The sequence below is a fragment of the Mustela erminea genome, chromosome 6, assembly GCF_009829155.1.
Source record: "Mustela erminea isolate mMusErm1 chromosome 6, mMusErm1.Pri, whole genome shotgun sequence".
NCBI lineage: Eukaryota > Metazoa > Chordata > Mammalia > Carnivora > Mustelidae > Mustela > Mustela erminea.
In genome coordinates, this window is record NC_045619.1 from 58,962,699 (window position 1) to 58,986,282 (window position 23,584).

The window sequence follows — 23,584 nt, forward strand, 5'->3', positions numbered from 1 at the left end:
TGTAAACAACAATATGGCTACCTAGGCAATATGGAATTGCTCTGGCTAAGCAGAACCTAATAGTTAAACAGGTTTTAACATGAAACTGGCCTTAACACTTAGGTCTAAAAATCTCATCTCGAAATCCAGGTGAGGCTGGACCTGAGGCACTGGCATGAATTTGAAAGAAATCTCTCTGGGAAAATAAACACGGACCCATGGAATCCAGTTAAATAGCTTTCCAGGTGTATAAATATTTTCTTTCAAGTTTACTGCAACTGTAAATTCCTCTTTCAAGAGTGACTCTGTGATTCAGGCTGACATGGCTGTCCATGGTCTCGATAACCACAGATATTCAAATGAGGAATTTAAACGATCACATTTTTAATTTAAAATGATCTTGATGGGAATCAAACAGCTAAATCCTTTGCTCCTCTCTTGAACTCTAGGAGGAAGGACTAACAGGGACAAGAAGATGTACTCCTTCCCTTCTTGATTCTGCCCAATTATTCTTTTTCCCGTAGACATTTTTGCTTTGGATCTTTCAATCACCTGCACGTCCATAACTAAGATGTCACTTTCCACTGAATTCTGTTTTGTTATTTTTGTCAAAAGGTAAGCTTGAACCCATGAGTGTGAGAAAATTGATCTGGTTGCTAATGGGATATAGTGGAAATAAGCAGCTTGCCTGACTTTTTCACTCCCTCATATTAGCATTGCTACTTTTAGAGAAACTATTCCTGAAATGATTAGTGTAGGAGGATGGGTTTAGTCTTGTATTTTTTCCTTTAAAGCACTCGGAGTTAGAGATCCCAGAAGGATCGGTTTTCTCACTTGTACTGAAAATGTCACTCTAACAGTTATCTGTCTGCACACTCAAGTTTTGAGAAATCTTTTGAATTTACCGCATTCACACCATTCTCCATCATGGTGCTAAAAATGACTAATGCGGCTAGGAGACTGGGAGACTGTGAGAGCTGATCATCTCTCCCAATCATAGACCAACACTTACACACTCACATACACACATGCTCAGCTGACATGAATCCTTAAAGGTTTAAAATATCTTATATGCTAAATGGAATGCAGAGGCGTGTGGGAGGCTTAAGTACATAGTTGCAGCGCTGGTGTCGCTCTGGTCGGTTCTGTCAAAAAAACTGGTCTGGCTGTTTGACTGAAAGACTGGTCTTGTTTTTAACCAGAGAGGCTACTATATCATATATGACTTAATTTTCTATTTAAAAGAACCTCTGGTATGAAAATGATCAAATGTACTATTTAATTCTATCCTCTCGTCATCTCTGAGAAAAATGGAGTGCAGTATTCCCTTTTTCAAATAAGAGAAAACAGTGTTCGGGAAGATGGTGACCTACCGGAAGTCAAAGGATCACTCTTTTTTAGGGGCCCTGTTAGTCATGTAAGCCAAGTTAGGGTCACAAGAACCAAATCCTCTAAATAACATCATCTCCTTACTTGATGAATTCTATTCTGATGGCTAAAGGGATTATCACAAATATAGATATATCCTGCTCCCAGAAAAACATATGACAAAGTCTCTCGTGACGTCTTTCAGGGAAAGATGGAGAAGAGCATGGGCTGAATGATAGCAATTAGAAGAAGTGGGAGCTGATTACATCCAAAAGGGGAAGATTAGTTGATAACTGGCAGTGAGTGAGGTCTGTGGGAACTTTGCGCGAGGCTCTATTTTTGGTCCTGTCCAATTCACCAATTTTGTCAATTACCTGGATGAATTCTAGGAACTTGCTTATTAAGTTTGCAGATTACACAAAGCTAGTAAAGCAATAAAGATTAGTAATTCACTGGGTGACCGAATCAAGTTTTTAAAAAGGTCTGTTACTTAAGATGGTGAGTTGACATTTATCAAGGATAAAGTCTTGCATTTAATCAGAAAAAAAATTGTGATAGGATGAGTGAAACTTAACTGAGAGCAACTGATAACAAAATTTTAAAAAGCCTCAGGTTTTATATGACCATAAGCACAATGCAACTACTGAAATAGTCAACACAATCTCTGTCGTCATGCAGAGAGAGAAAGGGAGAGAGACACCACGTTGATAAAGATTAATCCTAGAAGCCATAGTACTAGATCATAGTACTAGCCATCTTTATGGAGCACATACTGTGTGTATTAATTACTTAATCCTGAAAACAGCATGATGAACTCTGTATTGTTGTTACCGGCACAGAAACCGGGAACACATTTCTAGACCATCTGGATTTGAACACTATACCTCATTGTTTCTCTGAATACTTATCAAATGTTGGAAGAGTTGGTATGTGGATAGAAAATTAGACTTATTCTGTGGAACATGGTTGTTAGCAGATGGGCAGACAAGGTTACGTGCAAAGCAGAGAAATTTTCTAGGTATTAGGTGACACTGTACATCTAGTTTTGGGTACAATGTTAGACTAGATGGCCTCCGACGTTAACATCCAATTGTAAGATTCTAACTTATTGGGTGCCCATTTCTGCGGCATGTATACTAAAATTGGAAGGATACAGAGAAGATTAGCATGGCCCCAGCGCAAGGATGACATGCAAATTTGTGAAGATTTCCATATTTTTTGAGCACTGGATGTTATATGCAACTGATGAATTATTGAACTCGACATCTGAAACTAATGATGTATTACATGTTGGCTAATTGAATTTAAATTTTAAAAAAAGATTCTAACTTATTGGGAGAAGACTTAATGTAACACAATATTATCACGAACACCACCACCACCAACAAAAAGCTTTAAAAGAATAAGTAAATTGAAATAATAAGTAGTAATGTAAATGGTGTTCTCTTGAATACAAGTTCACAGAGCATTCCACTCATAACCATGTGGCTAAGATGTCCTCACCATTTGTCCTTGGTGAACTTCACCAAAATCATATAGACTTTTGTTTATCCATCTTTTATTATATTTAGAATATTGTCAGTAATATCCAACATGCTGACCCCCATCCGAGGAGGTTGTTTTTCAGAACTAACAACTGTCATTAAAAAAGCCCTCACACTGTGTGACTCGTAATAGCTGTTGGTGTATTAAAAGCAATATTGATGTTGGTTTCAGAATACTGAAAGGGTCAGATCTCTGTCAGATACTAGTTGTGATGACACGACCACTTTGCTTTTTTTTTTTTTTTTCTGTTTTGATTACATTTCAAAAATAAGGATAACATTGCCTTTATATGATTGTTGCAATAAATGCAATAATGTAAGTAAGAGTTCCTATCATATTATTCAGATTCTCAAGAAAAATGTAGGTTTTCAATGAAGTGGATGATACGAATAATTGTGTGTAAGAGAGAATTTGCCTGGCCTTTGTCCTGGGTCCTGTTTGGTAAACACTAAACCCATTGAATTTTCTAAGTAAATGGAATGCCTTTGTTATACAGGGTGGGCCCCTTCAGGTTCACCTGATGGTTAATACTACAGAAATGACCCAGAAAGGGCCTGGCCAGCCAGGAACACCAAGCCCAGGATTAGAGGGTTGAGGCTTTGCGCCATGTGGTAGCCCAACTCTGGAGCAAAGAGCCCAGAGACTGTGTTCAATCACATGGTCAATGGTGCAATCAATGCTGGGTACATCATTAAACCTCAATGAAAATCCCACACCCTGAATTTCAAGGAGGCTTCCCTGGTTGGCCATATTCTGCATATTGTAACACACTGGTGCACCAGCTGGCCACTGCATCCTTGAAGAGAGAAGTTTCGCTTTTGGAACCTTCTTAGACCTTGTACTGACTTGTGTTTTTTTGCCACCATAAAGCTGTAATCATAAGTACTGTGCTTTCCTGAGTTCTGTGAGTCATTCTAGCAAATTGTCAAATCGAAGGGGGTCTGGGGGGACCTCCACATTTATAGCCAGCTTATCAGAAGTGACGGCCGTTCTGGGGAACCTTTGAACTTATGGCTAATGATTTAAGAGAGCATAGTCTTCTGATGCTCAGTTTAACTGGGTATGTTTCTCAAACATACATAGGAAAAAAGTAGATTCATATAAAAGATAAACTGATAGTAATATTTGACTTTGTAGTTCTTCTAGAATTTGTCAAATATGGTTTGATTATAGACATTCTTTTTTTTTTTTTTTAAAGATTTTATTTATTTATTTGACAGAGAGAAATCACAAGTAGATGGAGAGGCAGGCAGAGAGAGAGAGGGAAGCAGGCTCTCCGCTGAGCAGAGAGCCCGATGCGGGACTCGATCCCAGGACTCTGAGATCATGACCTGAGCCGAAGGCAGCGGCTTAACCCACTGAGCCACCCAGGCGTCCCTGATTATAGACATTCTTAAAAGCAAATTTTCAGGGCACCTGGGTGGCTAAGTTGGTTAAGTGTCTGCCTTTGGCTTGGGTCATGATTCCAGGGTCCTGGGACAGAGTCCTGTATCTAGCCCCCTGCTCAGTGCGGGGCCTGCTGCTCCCTCTGCTTGTATACTCTCACTCTCTCTCAAATAAATAAAATCTTTAAAAAAAAAAAAAGCAAAATTTCAGAAACATCTTCATTGAGTACTATTGAAGAAAATAAACGTATGCTGAACATGAAAGATGTTTAGGTAGAGATATAGGTAAGACTTTTCCTGGTTATCCTATAAAACTCTAATACCAGTGCTTTGTTCCTTGTTTATACATAAAGAATCTAACCACCAGAGCAGTCAACAACTTGCTGCTGTTCACAGAGTTATTATGACAGTTTGAATTTTCATCCTTTGAGAGATGGAACCATATCTCACAAATTCCACGTAGGACAGAGCCCGGCACACAAGAAGTATTGCAATACACGCTTGTTCCACTCTCTCAGTTAACTAAGACAAGGGCAATAATTCATCTTATTAATAATCAATCAAGGATTGTACATTTGTTCCCTAGAATTCTACTCTACCTATCATCAAATTTATCCTTCTTAATTTTACTTCTTCCCTATGCCCCTGAAAATTTTGTGAGGATTTGGGAGTGTTTATTTCCTTGTCATGGTATCCCCACTATCCAACATGGTCCCTGGAACAGAGTGGTCATCCATAAATATTTTTTGAATGTAGATAGTGTTAAAAGGAGTTTCTCATTCATAGAAGTTAATTTTTCCATAGTTGGAAACTATGTAAATTAAATTTGTTACAGGAGATCCCAAACCAACACTTTTTTTTACATTATTTTAAGTGTACAACTGTAAATACCTTTGAAAGTAGAGAACAAGCTTGTAGTATTTTAATACAATAAGCAAAAGTAAATTTAAAAAAAATGTTAAGCCATGTTAACATCTTAGAACAAATAAAGGACAAAGCTTGTGGATTTAAAATACAGCCAGAGACATTTCACCATGACATCTAATCATTGTCATTCTGTTGATTTTTCTGTCAGCACACGTATGAGTAGTATTTTTTTGTTGTATGTGAATTTTTCAGATGGGGTGTATCTCCTGATCAATTACTATGGGAAAAATTTTTCAAGACCATTTTCTATTCAATTCACAGCTTCTTTTGGTTTGCATAGACATGATTTCTGGAAAGTCACAGGGAAAAAAGATCATCCATAGACCCCATTCGCCTACATTTCCATAGGACTTACCTTTCCTGAAGATTATCTCTGCCAGTTATGAGGCATTATTGAATATGACCTCACTGAAAGATCTAATAAGAATATAATACACTAAAGAAAGACAGCAGACAGGGTCTCATGAGAAGTGACATTCTGTAATTACCTCCTCCTATCAAAAGAAAAACAATTCCCAGAAATTAATGAATACAGCAAGAGTCTATTTCCTATCTTAATTCTATCTTAATTGCAAAAGTGGATCAATTAAAAAAAGACTACACTGGCAAAGCCCTTCTTTTAAGATTTTGTCTCCCAATTCTCTAGTCATCAAATCAATATATATATGTAAGCATACCATGAACCATTTTTACCTTCTGAGATGACATACACCATCTCCACCAGCAATGCCCCCAAGAAACAACCAAATCCATTGAATAGTGTCAGAAAGTTCATAGAAGTTCCTCTTATGGTACTTGGAACAAATCTGTATATTACAGAGACTGAAAGGAAAAGAGAAAGTAAAAATTTAGAACATTCTCTGTAAAATACTTCCATAGAATATTATTCAAATTAGTGTTGATCATACCTCAAAGAAAGTTTACTGATAAAGGCAAAATTGGGGTTTGACTTCGTTAAAGTTACTACAGTAAGGCATACTATGATGTTACAATTTACATGTTTCTAAAAGGAGTAAAATATGGCAAAACATACTCTTTAACAGCTACAAGGAAAATTTAATTACTTGGTGGTTTAAGTGTCCCAATATATTCACCCAAATTTCACCCCGATGTGAATACTTCTTACTAATTTTGGATTGAGGTGAGAGGTAATATGACAGTCTAGTAATAAGGTCTATGATCCTGTGATTTTTACATAAATCATTAGTTTCCCCCTAGAAAACTTGAATTTATCATGTAAAGTCAGCATGGAGGCTAAGAGGATGTTCTGGAATGAGACAAGATTTTGCTAAAATCCCAGGTCAACTATTTACTACCTCTGCAATTTTAAGTAAGTTATTTAAACTTTCCAAGCCTCAGTGTTCCTCTCTACAAAATGGGAATAATATCTTCACTCACTTGCAGAGGTGCTGTGGCTCTTACTTGCTATAATGTATATGTAATATTATAATGTATGTAAAATGCTAACTTGTAGGAACTGAATCAGGTTGGCTATTTTTAACAGTAATAATCTTACCAAGTCACATGGTGCCTACTTGGCAAAGTCCCTTACATGCATTTAAATTATCCTATTTAAGGAGAGGTTACCTAAAGAGAGTCTATAGCTTAAGCTTTGGGTCTCCTAAAAAGTTATCTTCCTTCCCCCAGGTCATTGTTGGGGTAATGGTGGCAAAAGTTTGAAAAAAATCAAGAAGGAAATCTTTTTTTAAAAATTTCAGTTACAAATAACTTTTTTGAACAGACTCTTAATTATCGAGAACAAATTGGTGGTTACCAGAGGGGAGGAGTTGGGGGATGGGTGAAATAGGTGATGGGGTTTAGAGGGCACACCTGTGATGAGCACCAGGTGAGGTTTGAACTCACTGAATCACTGTTTAAACACTTGAAACTAATATAATATTATGTGTATATAAATAACTGAAATTCAAATAAAAACTTAAACTCCCCCTGCAACATGTGCACCTGAATGTTTATAGCAGCAATATCCACAATAGCCAGACTATGGAAAGAACCTAGATGTCCAACAGCAGATGAATGGATAAAGAAGAAGTTATACACACACACACACACACACACACACACACATATACACACAATGGAATACTATGCAACCATCAAAACCCCAAATCTTGCCATTTGCAATGACATGGATGGAACTAGAGGATGTTATGCTGAGCAAAATAAGTCAATTAGAGAAAGACAATTTTCATATTTTCTCTCTTACATGAGGAATTTGAGAGGCAGGGTGGGGGGCAATGGAAGGTAGGGAGGGAAAAAAAATGAAACAAGATGGGACAGGGGAGGGAGACAAACTATAAGAGACTCTTAATCTCAGGAAACAAACTGAGGTTGCAGGTGTTTGGGAAGGAGGGATGGAGTGACTGGGTGATGGACATTGGGGAAGGTATGTACTATGTTGAGTGCTGTGAATTGTGTAAGACTGATGATTCACAGACCTGTACCCCTGAAGCAAATAATACATTATATGTTAATTTAAAAAGGCCCTCCCAATGGGGTGCCTGGGTGGCTCAGTGGGTTAATCCTCTGCCTTCGGCTCAGGTGATGATCTCAGGGTCCTGGGATCGAGCCCCACATCAGGCTCTCTGCTCGGCAGGGGGCCTGCCTCCTCCTCTCTGCCTGTGTTTCTGCCTACTTGTGATCCCTGTCTGTCAGGTGGATGAATAAAATCTTTAAAAAAAAAAAAAAAGGCCCTCCCAAATTTTTCTGGTATCAGACATAGATGAAAATGAATATAACTGATTTTGTACACATGATATTAACTATATTAAAATATGCATGGCAACCTTAGGGGTACATGCTAAAATATTTACAACATTTATCATACTATGATATCTGGGATTTGCTTCAAAATTATACAACGAGGAGGAAGAGAGTGTGCAAGTGAAGGTGGAGATGAGATCAGTTTGGCTGGCTTGAAAATTATTGAAGCTAGAATGTGAATACACAGGAGTTTATTGCACTAATCTCTCTGTTTTGTATTATGTGTGGTGAAAAATTAGAAGAAAATACATAAAATAACAGGAATAGTGTTAGCTTTGATTGGTTGAATTATTGGATTTTTAATTTTGCTTCTCCTTACTCTTTTGTACTTTGCAAATTTGTCTACAGTGAGAGATCATAAATAAACATTAAAATTCATTTAAAAAAGAAAAGTGGTGATAGAAAACCAGTATACTGGAGAGGCTAAAAACCTCCAGTTTCCTTTTCTTTCTTTTCTTCTCCTTCTCCTTCTCCTTCTTCTTCTTCTTCTTCTTTTTTTAGATAGGGAGAGACAGAAGGAGAGGGAGAGAGAGAATCTCAAACAAGCTTCACACCCAGCATGAAGCCCAGCTCCGGGCTCGATCTCATGACCCTGAGATCATGACCTGGACTCAAAAGAGTTGGACAAGCGTCCAACTTGAGCCACCCAGGCACCCCTTAGTTTTCTTTTCGAGAAAGAGATCTTACTATCTCCTCCCTTCTCTTTCAGGAAAATGTCAGCCCTGGTTTACATGCCTTTTCCCTCAGAAAAACTGCATTTGTTTGGCCCTTTTGAATAAACTTACTAATACATCCTATAAATGTATTCGTGCACTTTCCTAGCATTCATTTAACATTTCTGTTTGGGTTTCTGCATGTCCTGCACATGTTTTTATTTCTCCTCCAATAAACGTTCAGAGGAATCTCTATCTGCACTTCAGCAAATGGACTGCGTGCTGAGGCTGAGCCCACCGTGGGCTCAGGCACTGGGGTATCTTTCCAGGATTTTCTACTCTGGGCGGGCAGAGAGCAGAGAGACATGTGCGATGCTAAGGGCAGTGTTAACAGGCTCTTAATACCACAAATACTTATTGGAAGTGAAGATAATGATGGTGATAAATAAAACACTGTGGAGAAGGGCTTCAAATATCGGTGTCAAGGGGCCATGGGTGCCACGGCTCTCTTGTGCAGTGCAAATCACCCCGCAGGAGCCCGAGGCCAAGCTCACAAGTTTGTGTGTGTGTGCTTTTTTTTTTTTTTTTTCCTGGAAGATCTGGAGGACCATATGAGAGAAATGCTGAAGAGGCTTTGGGAAGAAATGATTCACTGTTTTAAAAAGGATTTGGCTTATGAACTTTCCTTTCTATAAATATGAGGAGACAAACAATGGGCAGAAAGACTAAGTAGGCCGGTTTCTTTCACTGAGAAAAAGCAGAACGTACAAGCCCATTATTACTCTGCTAGTTAATTATTAATCCTATGCTTTTCTCTTGCTAGAACTTCTGGTGTGGTATATAATTCATGAACACACTTTGCCAGCTCTCTGCCTGCTGGTTAATCTCTCTTTGGTGTCATTTTAGTCGTTTTGAAAGCCTCCGGTTCCCTTTTAGAGAACTTAGCTTTTCAAGTCCTCGGATCTCCATTTTCAGGCATCGACTTGCATGTTCTGATCTCTTTCGACTTTAGTGATCATCAACCTGATTTTTTAGGCTCTGTGGTACTTCTTTTCGCACATAATAGCAGAGATAGTATTCACAAGTCTGCCACAATCCCCAAATTCTCATTTTACTGTGAAGATACAGTAAAAAATATTCGGTATGTGTGAAAGCTGGCCCTGCCAAGGAGAGCTGAAATGTGCCTCCAGGTGGAGTCTGGTTAGTGTTTGCAAAGATGCCCCATCACAGCATCTGTAGAATCTACAGACCGGGAGGCTGTAACCACTTTCCTGAGGCCCCTGGTGCTGGGGACTCATTGCCGAAATTTCTTTTACTCCAATTGTTCATCAACTGTTTGGTGTGCTTATTGTGTTTGGTGAGAAGTTATTTCGAACATGTGTAAAAGAAGTATCCCGGTCCCAGAAAACAGAACTTTATCCTATTAGCCATTTTCAGATCATCATTCCTTCCTCATCCCAAAAAGCTTTGGCTTATTGTTTCTGATTATGTCAATATCATTCGATGGCATCACCTAATTGTTTCTGATTACGTCCATATCATTCGATGGCATCACCTAATACTTCTCTCTTGTGTAATCATCTGTCAACCTCTAGGACATTTTCCTCTGTTATTCGAAGTCATCAGCTCCTCTCACCTTTTCACATTCTCCAGTTCTAGTCCTGCCTTAGTTCCTGGCAATTTTATCAAATACAGAGATCACCCATCAAAACTTCCATCCTGCTAGATCTTGGTTTCTCAGTTCCATGACCTTCTTTCTAATGTTCTCATCCTCCACTCTACCTTAGCCATTCATTACCACGGTCACACCCTGAAACCTGTCCCTCAGACCAGGAGTTGGTGAACTACCTATGATCAGGTAAGGTTTGGCCCACTACCTGTTTATAAATAAAGTTTTATTGGAACACAGCTGCACCCATTCATTAGATATGCCTATGATGGCTCAGACACTATAATGACAGTTGAGTAGTTGTAACAGGGTCTGGCTAGTGTGAAAAGCCTAACTATTTACAATCTGACACTTTTCAGGAAAAGCTTGCCAACCCATGCTGTAGGCCAGTAATTGTAAACATTCCATCATCTCAGCTTTGTGCATCCCCTTCTAAATACAACCTGCTGTCTTCCCAGTTTACTGTCTGCTATTCAATCACAAAAATGCTTAGACTCACTTAGGATCTCCACTGCACCGCTCTGCTCCTTTTGTTAGTCTTACCTCTTTCATGCCTTTATATTCCTACTACTCTTTTTAGCCAACTTAAATTCCGTGGTTAATTGTTATGATCATATTCTTTCACATATCCTCATTCCCTTGCCTTTCACTTGCTTTTTAGAGACTCATTGGCCCAACAATTCACTCCCTGCCATCTCTGCTCCTAGATCCATGCAGTCTAATGTTTCTGGAAGATAAACATGTAAACATAACCATGTTGACCAACTCACCTTAAATTCCTGACCACAAATCTCAAACGGTCTCCTAATGCTCCCTGGCAATTTCTATAACTCCCGAGTTCATTCACTCTTTCATTGTCTTAGACAACAATTTCTTACCTCTCCCTTCTCCTCACACCCCCCAACTCTATTCTTCCATCCTCACTCAGAGCTCATGGCCTGCCACTCTACTTCACGGAAAATAATGTCAGCCAGCACAGAATTTCCACAGGAATCTCCTCACCTATTTATGCACCCATGAGTTTCCACCTCTATGCACTCTGCTCTCCACATTGTTACCATTGATAAACCATCCTTGCTTCTATCTAAAGCCATATTCTCAACTTGCAAATGAGATCTCAAACTCTCTCCTTGCAGTACTTTCCCCCTCCCTAATACCATCGATTTTCCCTCTTTTTAAAAATTTTCCCTCTCGGGGCACCTGGGTGGCTCAGTGGATTAAAAATTTTCCCTCTCACTTGAATCATTCCCACCAACATGCGGTATGATGCCATTATCTTTCCTTCCTCAAACACAAAAACTTGTTCCTAACCCCATTCCTTTGTCAGTTACTGTCCCATTTCTTTGCTCTCTTGTGCTGCAAAATTCTTAAGATGAATTATCTGTAATTCTCTTCCCATTATCCCTTAAACTCATTCTAAACAGGCTTTTCTACATTCCCATATCCCACACAAGAAAGCTCTTTTCCAAACCACTAGTAACTGCCAAATTGCTCAACTCAACGGTCAATTCTCAGTCCTCATCTTGTTTGACATATTAGCAGCATTTGACATGGATGAACACTCCTTCCTCCTTGATACCATTTCTTCATGTGGTAAGATATTGCTCTCTTGGTTTTGCTTTTTCTTGCTTCTTTTCTCTCTTCTTTGCAAATTTCTCATCTTCTTTTAATGTCTTAATGATGATATGATTCAGGGTTGAGTTCTTGAACCCTCTTCTTTGTCTACACTGACTCCCAGTGTACCCTCACTCCCTTGGTGATCTCAACTAGTCCCATTGCTTTAAATGCCACTGATATGCTTATGACTCTCAAATTTGCATAGATCTCTTAACTCAATATGAAAATACAGACTTGGATATTCAATTCCCTATTTGTCACTTCAATCTGACATCTTATTCATGTCCAAAATGAAACTGGTGATCTTCTCCCTAAATCTTATTCCCCCTGTAGCCTTTTGTCTCTCTGTAGATGGCAACTGCAACTTTCCAGGTGCTCAGGCCATAAACTTAGATGTAAGTCTTCTCTTTTTCTCATACCCTATTGTTCCTTCTTCAGAATAATATTCTCACCACCTACACTGCTACTCTCCTGGTCTGAGTCAATCATTTCTTCCCTTAATTCATCTATCTTCTATCCTTTTCCTTATTGTAGTATATTCTTAATGTCTCTTTTTCTTCAGGGTAGTATGTTCTAGACAGCAGAGAGAAGGTTTCTTTAAAAGCATGAGTAATATTGGGGCGCCTGGGTGGCTCAGTGGGTTAAGCCTCTCCCTTCAGCTCGGGTCATGATCCCAGAGTCCTGGGATCTAGGCCCGCATCTGGTTCTCTGCTCAGCGGGGAGCCTGCTTCCCCCACCCTCTTCTGCCTGCCTCTCTGTCTACTTGTGATTTCTGTCGAATAAATAAATAAAATCTTTAAAAGAAAAAAAAGTGTGAGTAATGTCATGTCATCCCTTTTCCCATTTCACTCAGAGCCCAAGTCAGAGTCTTTACAACAGCCACTCTGACTCATCTCTTACTAGTTTTTCTCTTCCTTACTCTCCTCCAGCTGCATGAGACCCTTACCCTTCATTGCCAGATACACTCTCATCTCTGCATTTAATGACTCCCTTGCTAACAGTAATGTTCTTTCCAGATATCCTTGTGGTTGACTCTCTCAACTTTTTCAAGTCTTTGTGTAACTATTACTTCTCATTGAGATGTATCCTAGTCAATCTTTCTCTCTTTGGTAGAAGGTAGGTTCTACAATGGCAGAAATGTTCATCTATTTTTTAAAATTAATTTACCTTAAGGTTCTAGAGTAGTGTTAGGCATATTGTAGATACCAACACAGTATCTTTTGAATAAATAAAACAAACACAGATTATGAGATAGCAGGGGTATACAGTGCTATAATTAAGACATAATTTGAAAACTTCTCTGTGTGTGTCTGTGTATGTGTGTGTTGTTTTTTCTTACAGATCATCTCCAAGTTATAACATGACTTAGTATGGTAAACAATGTCCACTGAAATTTGGGAAGTAACTCACTGTGCTTTCTTGCTTAATGCCATCAATGTAGGACATTGTCGGTAATTTGAGTGATATATTTTTATTGTACTCATATAGAAATAGCTATAGATTATATTAATTAATTTGTTTTTTCAGTATATTTATGTCATCTGCTCTGTACAGGCACTTTTAAGGAAGGAAGAACAGTAGAACATAAGGATGGGCTATAAGGATAAGAATCTTGACTTAAAGACGACACATTCTCATAGTGAGAGGCAGGCAGTAAACATACACATATAAATAAGATAATTGCAGGTCCTGACAAGTGCTATTAGAAAAAATGGAAGAGGATAATGGAGTAGAAGTGATAGACTCACCTGGACAACCTCTCTGAAGAGATAATCTTTGAGAAAATTTGATGTTGAGAAGAAGCCAGACACTTTAAAACAGAGGAAAGGGAATTCTAGGTAGAGAGAAGAGCAAACACAAAGGCCTTGGGGTGAAAATAAGTTTGACTCTTTAGAAACACAGAATGAAGATCATTAAATTTCTAATGGAGTGGTCAGAGGAAATAATGTTATAAAATGCAGTTGGAGCAGTACAAGAGGCCAAACCATGTACAGTCTTATTCACCATTTAAGGAATTTATCTCCAAAATCCTATTGAGAAATTTGAAGCAGGGGAATGGTAGGAATTCTCTTGGAAAGAGCATGATGGCTGTTTTGGAGAATGGACTCCTGGGCCAGGAGAAGAAGCAGGGAGACAAGTTAGGAGGCTCTGACAGAATTAGTGAGATAACTAGTGTAGACTAGTGGAGAGCGAAGAAGATAGTGAGACATGGTGAGATTTAGATTATATTTCAGAGTAAAGACTAAGTCTTGCTGTTGGATTGGAGGTGAGAAGTAAGGGAAAAAAAGGGATATGGGGGGAGGGGCACCTGGGTGGCTCAGTTGGTTAAGTGTCTGCCTTTGGCTCAGGTCATAATCCCAGGGTCCTGGGATTGAGTCCTGCATGGGGCTCACTGCTCAGTGGGGAGCCTGCTTCTCCCTCTCCTCCCAATCCTGCTCTCTCTCACTATCTCTCTCTCACTATCACTATCACTATATCTCTCTCTCTCTCTCTCTCTCATTTAGGATGACTCACATGAGAAAGATACAATTTTCCTCAACTATCAGGTCCCTGGTGTTCAGCTTATGGTAGGTGTAGTAGAAGGAGCTATGAGCAGGATATATGTGCTTGAGTCCTGAGACTTGCCCTATTCATTCATGTGAAAGATTAGAATACAGGGCTTCTGGGTGGCTCAGTGGGTTAAGCCACTGCCTTCAGCACATGTCATGATCTCGGGGTCCTGGGATGGAGTCCCGCATCAGGTTCTCTGCTCAGCAGGGAGCCTGCTTCCCTCTCTCTCTCTGCCTGCCTCTCTGCCTGCTTGTGACCTCTGCCTGTCAAATAAATAAATAAATAAAATCTTTAAAAAAAGAGAGAGAGAATACTAATACTAGCAGCAAACATTACAGTTGCTAATTATTGAGTGTTGTCCATATACTGATACTCTGCCTTTTCCTCTCCATAAAACATTTCACTTAGTCCTGATAACAATCATTCCACATTTTATAGATGATGAGAAAGGCTCAGAAGTGCAGAATAATTTATCTAGAGTCACACATTTAGTCAATGGTAGAACTGGGTTTAAAGCCCTGGGTTTAAACTCATATTTGTCTGATTTAGATATTAACCACTATGCTGCACTGCCTCCCAGAAGAGTAATTTTTGTTTGTTTGTTTTTTTGTTTGTTTAGTATTTCTTCAATTTACAGTTCAAAATACCCTTCACATGTTGTCATTTAATTCTCGAGGAGTAGTCCCCATTCCCATTGATTCTTATATTGCTGCTGAGATATAAAGAAGAATTTTTTTTCTTTTCTTATTTTTTAAAAATTTCTTTTCAGTGTAACAGTATTCATTGTTTTTGCACCACACCCAGTGCTCCATGCAATACGTGCCCTCCCTAATACCCACCACCTTTTTCCCCCAACCTCCCACTCCCTGCCCCTTCAAGACCCTCAGGGTGCTTTTCAGAGTCCATAGTCTCTCATGGTTCACCTCCCCTTCCAATTTCCCTCAGCTCCCTTCTCCTCTCCATCTCCCCATGTCCTCCATGTTATTTGTTATGCTCCACAAATAAGTGAAACCATATGATAATTGGCTCTTTCTGCTTGACTTATTTCACTCAGCATAATCTCTTCCAGTCCCGTCCATGTTGCTACAAAAGTTGGGTATTCATCCTTTCTGATGGAGGCATAATACTCCATAGTGTATATGGACCACATCTTCCTTATCCATTCGTCCGTTGAAGGGCATCTTGGTTCTTTCCACAGTTTGGCAACCGTGGCCACTGCTGCTATAAACATTGGGGTACAGATGGCCCTTCTTTTCACTACATCTGTATCTTTGGGGTAAATACCCAGGAGTAATTCCCTATGACCCTGGGTCATAGGGAAGCTCTATTTTTAATTTCTTGAGGAATCTCCACAGTGTTCTCTAAAGTGACTATACCAACTTGCATTCCCACCAACAGTGTAAGAGGGTTTCCCTTTCTCCATATCCTCTCCAACACATGTTGTTTCCTGTCTTGCTAATTTTGGCCATTCTAACTAGTGTAAGGTGGTATCTCAATGTGGTTTTAATTTGAATCTCCCTGATGGCTAGAGATGATGAACATTTTTTCATGTGTCTGATAGCCATTTGTATGTCTTCATTGGAGAAGTGTCTGTTCATATCTTCTGCCCATTTTTTGATATGACTATCTGTTTTGTGTGTGTTGAGTTTGAGGAGTTCTTTATAGATCCTGGATATCAATCTTTTGTCTGTACTGTCATTTGCAAGTATCTTCTTCCATTCCGTGGGTTGGCTCTTTGTTGTGTTGATTGTTTCCTTTGCTGTGCAGAAGCTTTTGATATGATGAAGTCCCAAAAGTTCATTTTCGCTTCTGCTTCCTTTGCCTTTAGAGAAATATCTTGAAAGAAGTTGCTGTGGCTGATATCGAAGAGGTTACTGCCTATGTTCTCCTTTAGGATTCTGATGGATTCCCGTCTCACGTTGAGGTCTTTTATCCATTTCGAGTTTATCTTTGTGTACAGTGTAAGAGAATGGTCGAGTTTCATTCTTCTACGTATAGCTGTCCAGTTTTCCCAGCACCGTTTATTGAAGAGACTGTCTTTTTTCTACTGTATATTTTTTCCTGTTTTGTCTAAGATTATTTAACCATAGATTTGAGGGTCCATATCTTGGCTTTCTACTCTGTTCCACTGGTCTATGTGTCTGTTTTTATGCCAGTTCCATGCTGTCTTGGTGATCACAGCTTTGTAGTAAAGCTTGAAATCAGGTAATGTGATGCTGTCAGTTTTATTTTTGTTTTTCAACATTTCCTTAGCAACTCGGGGTCTCTTCTGATTCCATACAAATTTTAGGATTATTTGCTCCAGCTCTTTGAAAAATACCGGTGAAATTTTGATCGGAATGGCATTAAAAGTATAGATTGCTCTAGGTAGTATAGACATTTTAACAATGTTTATTCTTCCCATCCAAGAGCATGGAATGATCTTCCATCTTTTTGTGTCTTCTTTAATTTCTTTCATGAGTGTTCTGTAGCTCCTCGAGTACAGATCCTTTACCTCTTTGGTTAGGTTTATTCCCAGGTATCTTATTGTTCTTGGTGCTATAGTAAATGGAATTGATTATCTAATTTACTTTTCTGTATTTTCATTGTTAGTGTATAAGAAAGCCACTGATTTCTGTACATTGACTTTGTATCCTGCCATATTGCTGAATTGCTGTATGAGTCATAGTAGTTTGGGGGTGGAATCTTTTGGGTTTTCCATATAAAGAATCATGTCATCTGCGAAGAGAGAGTTTGACTTCTTTATTGCCAATTTGGATACCTTTTATTTCTCTTTGTTGTCTGATTGCTGTTGCTAGGACTTCTAATACTATGTTGAACAAGAGTGGAGAGAGTGGGCATCCTTGTTGTGTTCCTGATCTCAACGAGAAGGCTGCAAGCTTTTTCCCATTGAGGATGATATTTGCTGTGGGTCTTTCATAGATAGATTTTATGAAGTTCAGGATTATTCCCTCTATCCCTATACTTTGAAGCGTTTTAATGCTAGATTTTGTCAAATGCTTTTTCTGCATCAATTGAGAGGACCATGTGGTTCTTCTCTCTTCTCTTATTGATTTGTTCTATCACATTGATTGATTTGTGAATGTTGAACCATCCTTGTAATCCAGGGATGAATCCCGCCTGGTCATGGTGGATAATCTTTTTAACGTACTGTTGGATCCTGTTTGCTAGGATCTTGTTGGGAATCTTTGCATCCATATTCATCAGTGATATTGGTCTGAAATTCTCCTTTTTGGTAGGGTCTTTGCCTGGTTTGGGGATCAGGGTAATGCTGGCTTCATAAAAAGAGTTTGGAAGTTTTCCTTCTGCTTCAATTTTTTGAAACAGCTTCAGGAGAATAGGTGTTATTTCTTCTTTGAAAGTTTGGTAGAATTCCCCAGGGAATCCGTCAGGTCCTGGGCTCTTGTTTTGGGGGAGGTTTTTGATCACTGCTTCAATCTCATTACGAGATATTAGTCTATTCAGGTTGTCAATTTCTTCCTGGTTCAATTTTGGGAGCTTATAGGTTTAAGGAAGAATTGTAATTATTTCCATTTTAAAAGATCATAAAAGTGAAGCTTAGAGGTTGCATGAATTCTCAAGGTCACAAATGTAGTAAGTGACAAAGCTGGGAATCAAAACAAAGTCTTCTGGTCCCTACCCCATGATCTATAATAACAGATAAGACAATTGACTTAGTTGGATGTTGAGTTCCTCATGGGTAAATCAGTGAAGGGTAGACTAAGTGGTCTATATTACATAATCTGCCTTTTTAATAGTCTATGGTTGTAAGTATCGTGCTGGCTTTTGTCTCCCATCCAAGTACTAACCAGGCCCGACCCTGCTTAGCTTCCGAGATCAGATGAGATCAGGCACATTCAGGGTGGTATGGCCGCAGACCCTTGCTGGCTTTTGTATGTTGAACCACTATTGCTAAACTGTCTGGGAATTTCCTGATTACATTCACTCATCACCCACATTACTGTTACCTTGCTTCACTTCTACCCTACAAAATTTTGACAATATTCTGGAAACCACATCAGGGAAGTCACAAATATTTGTGCAGTGGCATTCTTTTATAGTTCCTCTGTATTTCTTGTAGTGTCAAACAGTGATAGACCCATCTTAGAATCTCATAAGATAATTTATTTATATAAAATGAATTGAGTGGAATGATTTAAAATTATAAAAAGAAGTCTAATACAGGAGTACCTGGGTGGCTCAGTCAGGTAAGTGTCCCACTCTTGATTTTAGCTCAGGTCATGATCTCAGGGTTGGGAGATGGAGGCCTGAATCAGGCTCCTCACTCAGCAGGAAGTCTCCTTAAGATTCTCTCTCTCTCTCTCTCTCTCAAAATGAATAAATCTTTCTTTTTTTTAAGTTTTTTTTTTTTTTTTGTAAAAGATTTTATTTATTTATTTTAGAGAGAGTGAAAGAGAGAGCATGAGCTGGGGGAAGAGCACAGAGAGTGAGAGAAACAGACTCCCCACTGAGCAGGAAGCTGATGCAGGACTTGATCCTGGAACTCTGGGATCATGACCTGAGCCAAAGGCGGAAGCCTAACTGACTGAGCTACCCAGGTGCCCCAAATAAATAAATATTTTTAAAAAAGAGATCTAATAGGTATATATAGTTATAATTCCATAGATTTTTTTTCTTTTTTTCTTTTTGAAAGGCAGAATGCCACATGCAGCCCCTCATTTAGATGTGTCTGGAGTCTTGGAAACTTGACTACCCTATGTTCTTCTACAGATGATGCTGAGAGTTTGTTTGGTGGTTCTACAATGGGAATGTAGCTACTCATATACCTTGACTGAAGAATGTTCCTTCTCTATGGAGTAAGTCATCTTTTTCCACCTAGTGTGCCACTTTGGGAGGGATGTACATGGAGTGGTGAGGGAGGAAGGGGACACATGCCTAGCCAACAAGATCAGCCGAATCAACCCTCTAAAGGTTGTGTGCTGGTTGATAGAGTGGGAGAGATAGTAGAAGTAGGAAGATAAGAAGTTAAAAAATAATCTCTATAAAGTATATTGAGTTACAATCAGGGCTCCCACTGCAGGGAAATATAAAGAAGGTAAAATATAAGATGCAATAGATTACACTGATAAATACACACACACACACACACACACACACACACACACACACAGAGTTGTATTGCAAGAAGTCCCTGAACTATCTTGATGAATTTTAAAATGGCTGGCTTAATTAATATCAGCAATCTAGATAATCCAGAAAACCCTTGATATTTAATAAAGTTATTCTGAACCTGTCTTAGGAAACACAAGTGATCACACTTAATTTAGTGTAACTTAATTTAAAGACAATGAGTTATCTGGAAAATTGGCTCAAATTTTCATTTCATTTGCATGTTTATATACTCTCAGGGTACATTATAAATGTCACTTTTGGAGGGAGAGTATATATGTGAGTTTATCTATGAGTGAGAAGGCAGGAGGTGGAAGAAGAAAGACAGGAGAGCTTTTATCTGGGTATACTGCACTTGTCTTCTAGGTTTTAGCAGTTTTTTCCTCCTGTTGTGTAGTTGACCAAATAGTTACTGCCTTTAACTAAGTTCATAAATCTTTCTTTTCATCTATATTCAGGTAGAATTAATAATTTTTCTGTATCTGGCAGAGGAATGAAGAGAAATTAAACACTTTTGCTTTTTTAAATAAGGGTGATAAATAGGCTTGTTCTGAAGCATTGTGGGAAATCTCCAGGGAGTGAATAGGTCGCCAACCGCTTGAGGTGATGTGTTCTGTGTAAAGACTTGGTGTGTTCTTACATGAGGTGATGAAATCATTACTCACAGGCTGGGCTGACCAGTGTTTCAGCCACTCCAAGTAAAACATACTGAAGAGCCAGGTGGAAACAGGGCATGGAAGAAACGGTGACGACTTTGCCTGAAAGAGGCTGTTCCACTGGAGGAAAGTGTTTTCTGTGTATTTCAAAGAAGCCAGCTACCATCACAGACAATGCAGCAGAAAGATTTCCAGCGACTTAAGGAAAACAATGCAGAGGGAAAAAGAAAGAAAAAAGAGCCCCAAATCAGTGTAATAGTCCATGGCATTTTTACACATTGACACTCAGAGATGTTTGCTCAATAATTTTTGCCCTGCAACTACCCAGATGCCAGCTAACTGTGTTATCTGACTATGCTGCTTTGACTCTGGTCTCTAAGAAACAACTGCACGGACTCCCTATTTCCTGATTTACTGCTTAGAGGGCCTCTGGAAAGTTAGTTAACCTAGTGATCACTTTCCTCAGCTCTTAAGATGGGGTTAAAAATGCTTACCTTTGTAGGGTGACTCTGAGATTTAAGTAAGATACTGTACTGGTATTATTATAATAGCTCCTGATAGCAATAGGGAGCAATTATTGAAGATAAAGCCACAGTTTTGAATTTTTGTCCTCAGATAAATTATTTTTGATAACTTTTTAAGATTTATAGGAGTCAAAAATAGTTTGGGGGAAATTTAAAATGGAGTGATCTCTTCACAAGGTTTTAATCATTTAAAAATGGTTTGAAATAATCTGCATTATCAGTCCTCAGTTTTCGGACATTTCTCTGATCTTTGTAGAGCATTAAGGACTAGAAACTTTTGTTTAGAAAAAAATAGTAGAAGTAAATTAGCTAGATAAAGAGTATAAATGGAAACAATTATTCAAAAAGTCATCTTGCTCTTCTTTCTCTTTTATTCTTGAAGAATTATCTAGAAAATTTTGGTTGAAAATGAGTAGGGATTTTGCCATGATTTTGTTACAGTTTATATCCACTGCAACCATTCCATTTCCCAATTTATCATTCATATTACTGGACTTAATCCCTTTGTTAGAGCAGATGCAAACTTGAGCTAGATGGAATTTACTTGAAATTTAGAGATAGTCACATTTTGCTAACTTGCATAAAATTTCAGATAAGGTAAAGCTTTCAATTCAAAAAAATCAATCTAATGTTTAAATAGCTTAGTGTTTGTTTTGGTTGATAGAGAAACTGGTAGGTAAATTTTTTGATTATATCTCAGTATTTAAATGTATCTGTAAGGTCTGCTTTTTACTGAGTCTCTAAGAAATAGAAGGTGTAAAAAAGGGGGGGCGAAATCTGAATACCAGAAAATTTGAGGAATTTTTTATTTTTATTTGAACTTTGGTTCCAGGAAGGCTCATTCATTAGCGGGGTCGAGATTTTGGTTCTTTAAACAGCTTATATAAAAAATTTGAGTTTCAACATTATCTACTTTTAAGATCACATTCATCACACAATTGCACTGATTTAGATTACTTGGCACATTATAGACTCATCAGAAAAAGAGCTAATATGTCAATTCAATTTAGTATTTACTCTCTTCCTATTCCATGCAAGGCAGTATGTTAGGCACAGTTGGAGATAGAAGATTAAAAAATACCTGTTCTCAGTCATTGCAGACTTATACTCTATTGGGGAATCTAAGAAGAAAAACTTATTTCTAGCTGGGGAGGTGAGAGAAATAATTTTATGCTTTAAAGAAAGAAGGTAGGGGCGCCTAGGTGGCTCAGTGGGTTAAAGCCTCTGCCTTCAGCTCAGGTCATGATCCCAGGGTCCTGGGATCGAGTCCCACATTGGGCTCTCCACTCAGCGGGGAGCCTGCTTCTCTTCCTCTCTCTCTCTTCCTGCTTCTCTGCCTACTTGTGATCTCTGTCTGTCAAATAAATAAATAAAATCTTAAAAAAAAAAAGAAGGGAGTCCATATGAAGAGGTAAAGGCAGCATCACTGTCATGAGCAGAAGTACAGAGTTGTACTTCTTAAGGAAATGAGACAGATTTTCAGAATAGTGAGAAACAAGTTATTTGGGAATTGGGGGACAAGATAGATCATAAGAGGCATTTAATATATTTTTAAGGAATTTGTAAATTGCTCTGAAGGTAATGGAATCACTGAAGATTTGAGACACAAGTGAAATGATTAGAACTGTCATTTGGGATGACTACTCTAAAGGTTATGTGCTGGTTGATAGAATGGGAGAGATAGTGGAAGTGGGAAGATAGTTAGGAAGTTAAAAAATAATCCTGATAAAGTATACCGGGGACTTAAGTTACATCATGGCTCCCACTTTCAGAAAACATAGAGAATAGAAACATGAGGTGCAATAGATTCCACTGATAAAACCATAGCAAAAGCAAGGAGGAAGAAGATGTCAAAGTTGAGTATAAGTCTTGGTGACTGGAAAGTTGGTAGTGCCGATAATATAAAGAAGATCCATGACAGGGAGAAAATGAATTTGATTTTGAGTTGAGGTAGAGGCACAAAGATAATTTAAAGAAAAGTGCTCAGAGAACAATTGAAAATGTGAATCATAGGTCAGAAGGTGGGTTGAGTGAAGAGATAAAGATTAATGAGTCATCTGCAAGGAATGGAAATTTAAGGGCAGGTGAAATTAAAAAAATGATGGGGAGTGAGGGAAGAGAACATTTAGGCAATGCTTTTAAACATTTTTGCATTTGGTGTCATGGAAAGAAAGGTCAGAAAGATAAGTAATCTCTAAGGGAAGGTTTCAAAGAGGTGGTGACACAAAACAGAACTTTTGATCTTTCCCTGCTTCCTATTCACTCTTCCCCATCTCCTCCAGTACCTCTACCTACTCAAGGCAGAAATCTGGGATCCTCTGTCTTTCCCTCATCTCCAAATATATTATTAAGTTATCCAGATTCTACTTCAAAATCTGTTGTGAATTAACCTGCCTCACTTCATAGCCACTGCCGTCATTCTAGTCTAAGTCAATATTTTTAACCCAGGCTATGTGCAATAACATATTTAATGGTCTTCCTGTTTTTACTCTTACGCACCTGTGCCCCCTTAAGCACCTAACAGTCAGGGAGATCTTATATAAATGCAAATTCAATGTTACTCTCTTGCTTAAATTCCATCTATAAGTTTTTATACAATTAAGATGAAATCTCAAATCTTTAACGCGGCCTTTATGATCTTGCCTGTGCTTATCCTCTCACTCTAATTGCTTGCTACTTTCTCCTCTCTTAACCATTTTCAGCCACATTTTCTTGACTATCTTAAATTCGTTCTCACCTTAGAGCATTTGCTTTGCTCTTCTGAAACATTTACTGGCCCACACTCGCCACTGATATTCAG

The 23,584-nt window shown here is 38.5% G+C and overlaps 1 protein-coding gene and 1 non-coding gene across 2 annotated transcripts in view; one reads left to right on the forward strand and one right to left on the reverse strand.

The window, feature by feature from the left end:
- SLC15A5 (solute carrier family 15 member 5) overlaps positions 1-23,584 on the reverse strand; it is an 80,452-nt gene that overhangs the window by 17,574 nt on the left and 39,294 nt on the right. The window contains exons 6-7 of the mRNA XM_032345612.1: positions 20,270-20,458; positions 5,898-6,026 (exon numbers count right to left, since the gene is read on the reverse strand). Of these exons, the coding sequence (XP_032201503.1) occupies positions 5,898-6,026; positions 20,270-20,458 (318 nt within the window). The remainder of the gene's footprint in view (positions 1-5,897; positions 6,027-20,269; positions 20,459-23,584) is intronic.
- LOC116594563 lies at positions 2,460-2,566 on the forward strand. Its single transcript, XR_004287279.1, has one exon. It is a non-coding gene; the product is annotated as a U6 spliceosomal RNA (small nuclear RNA).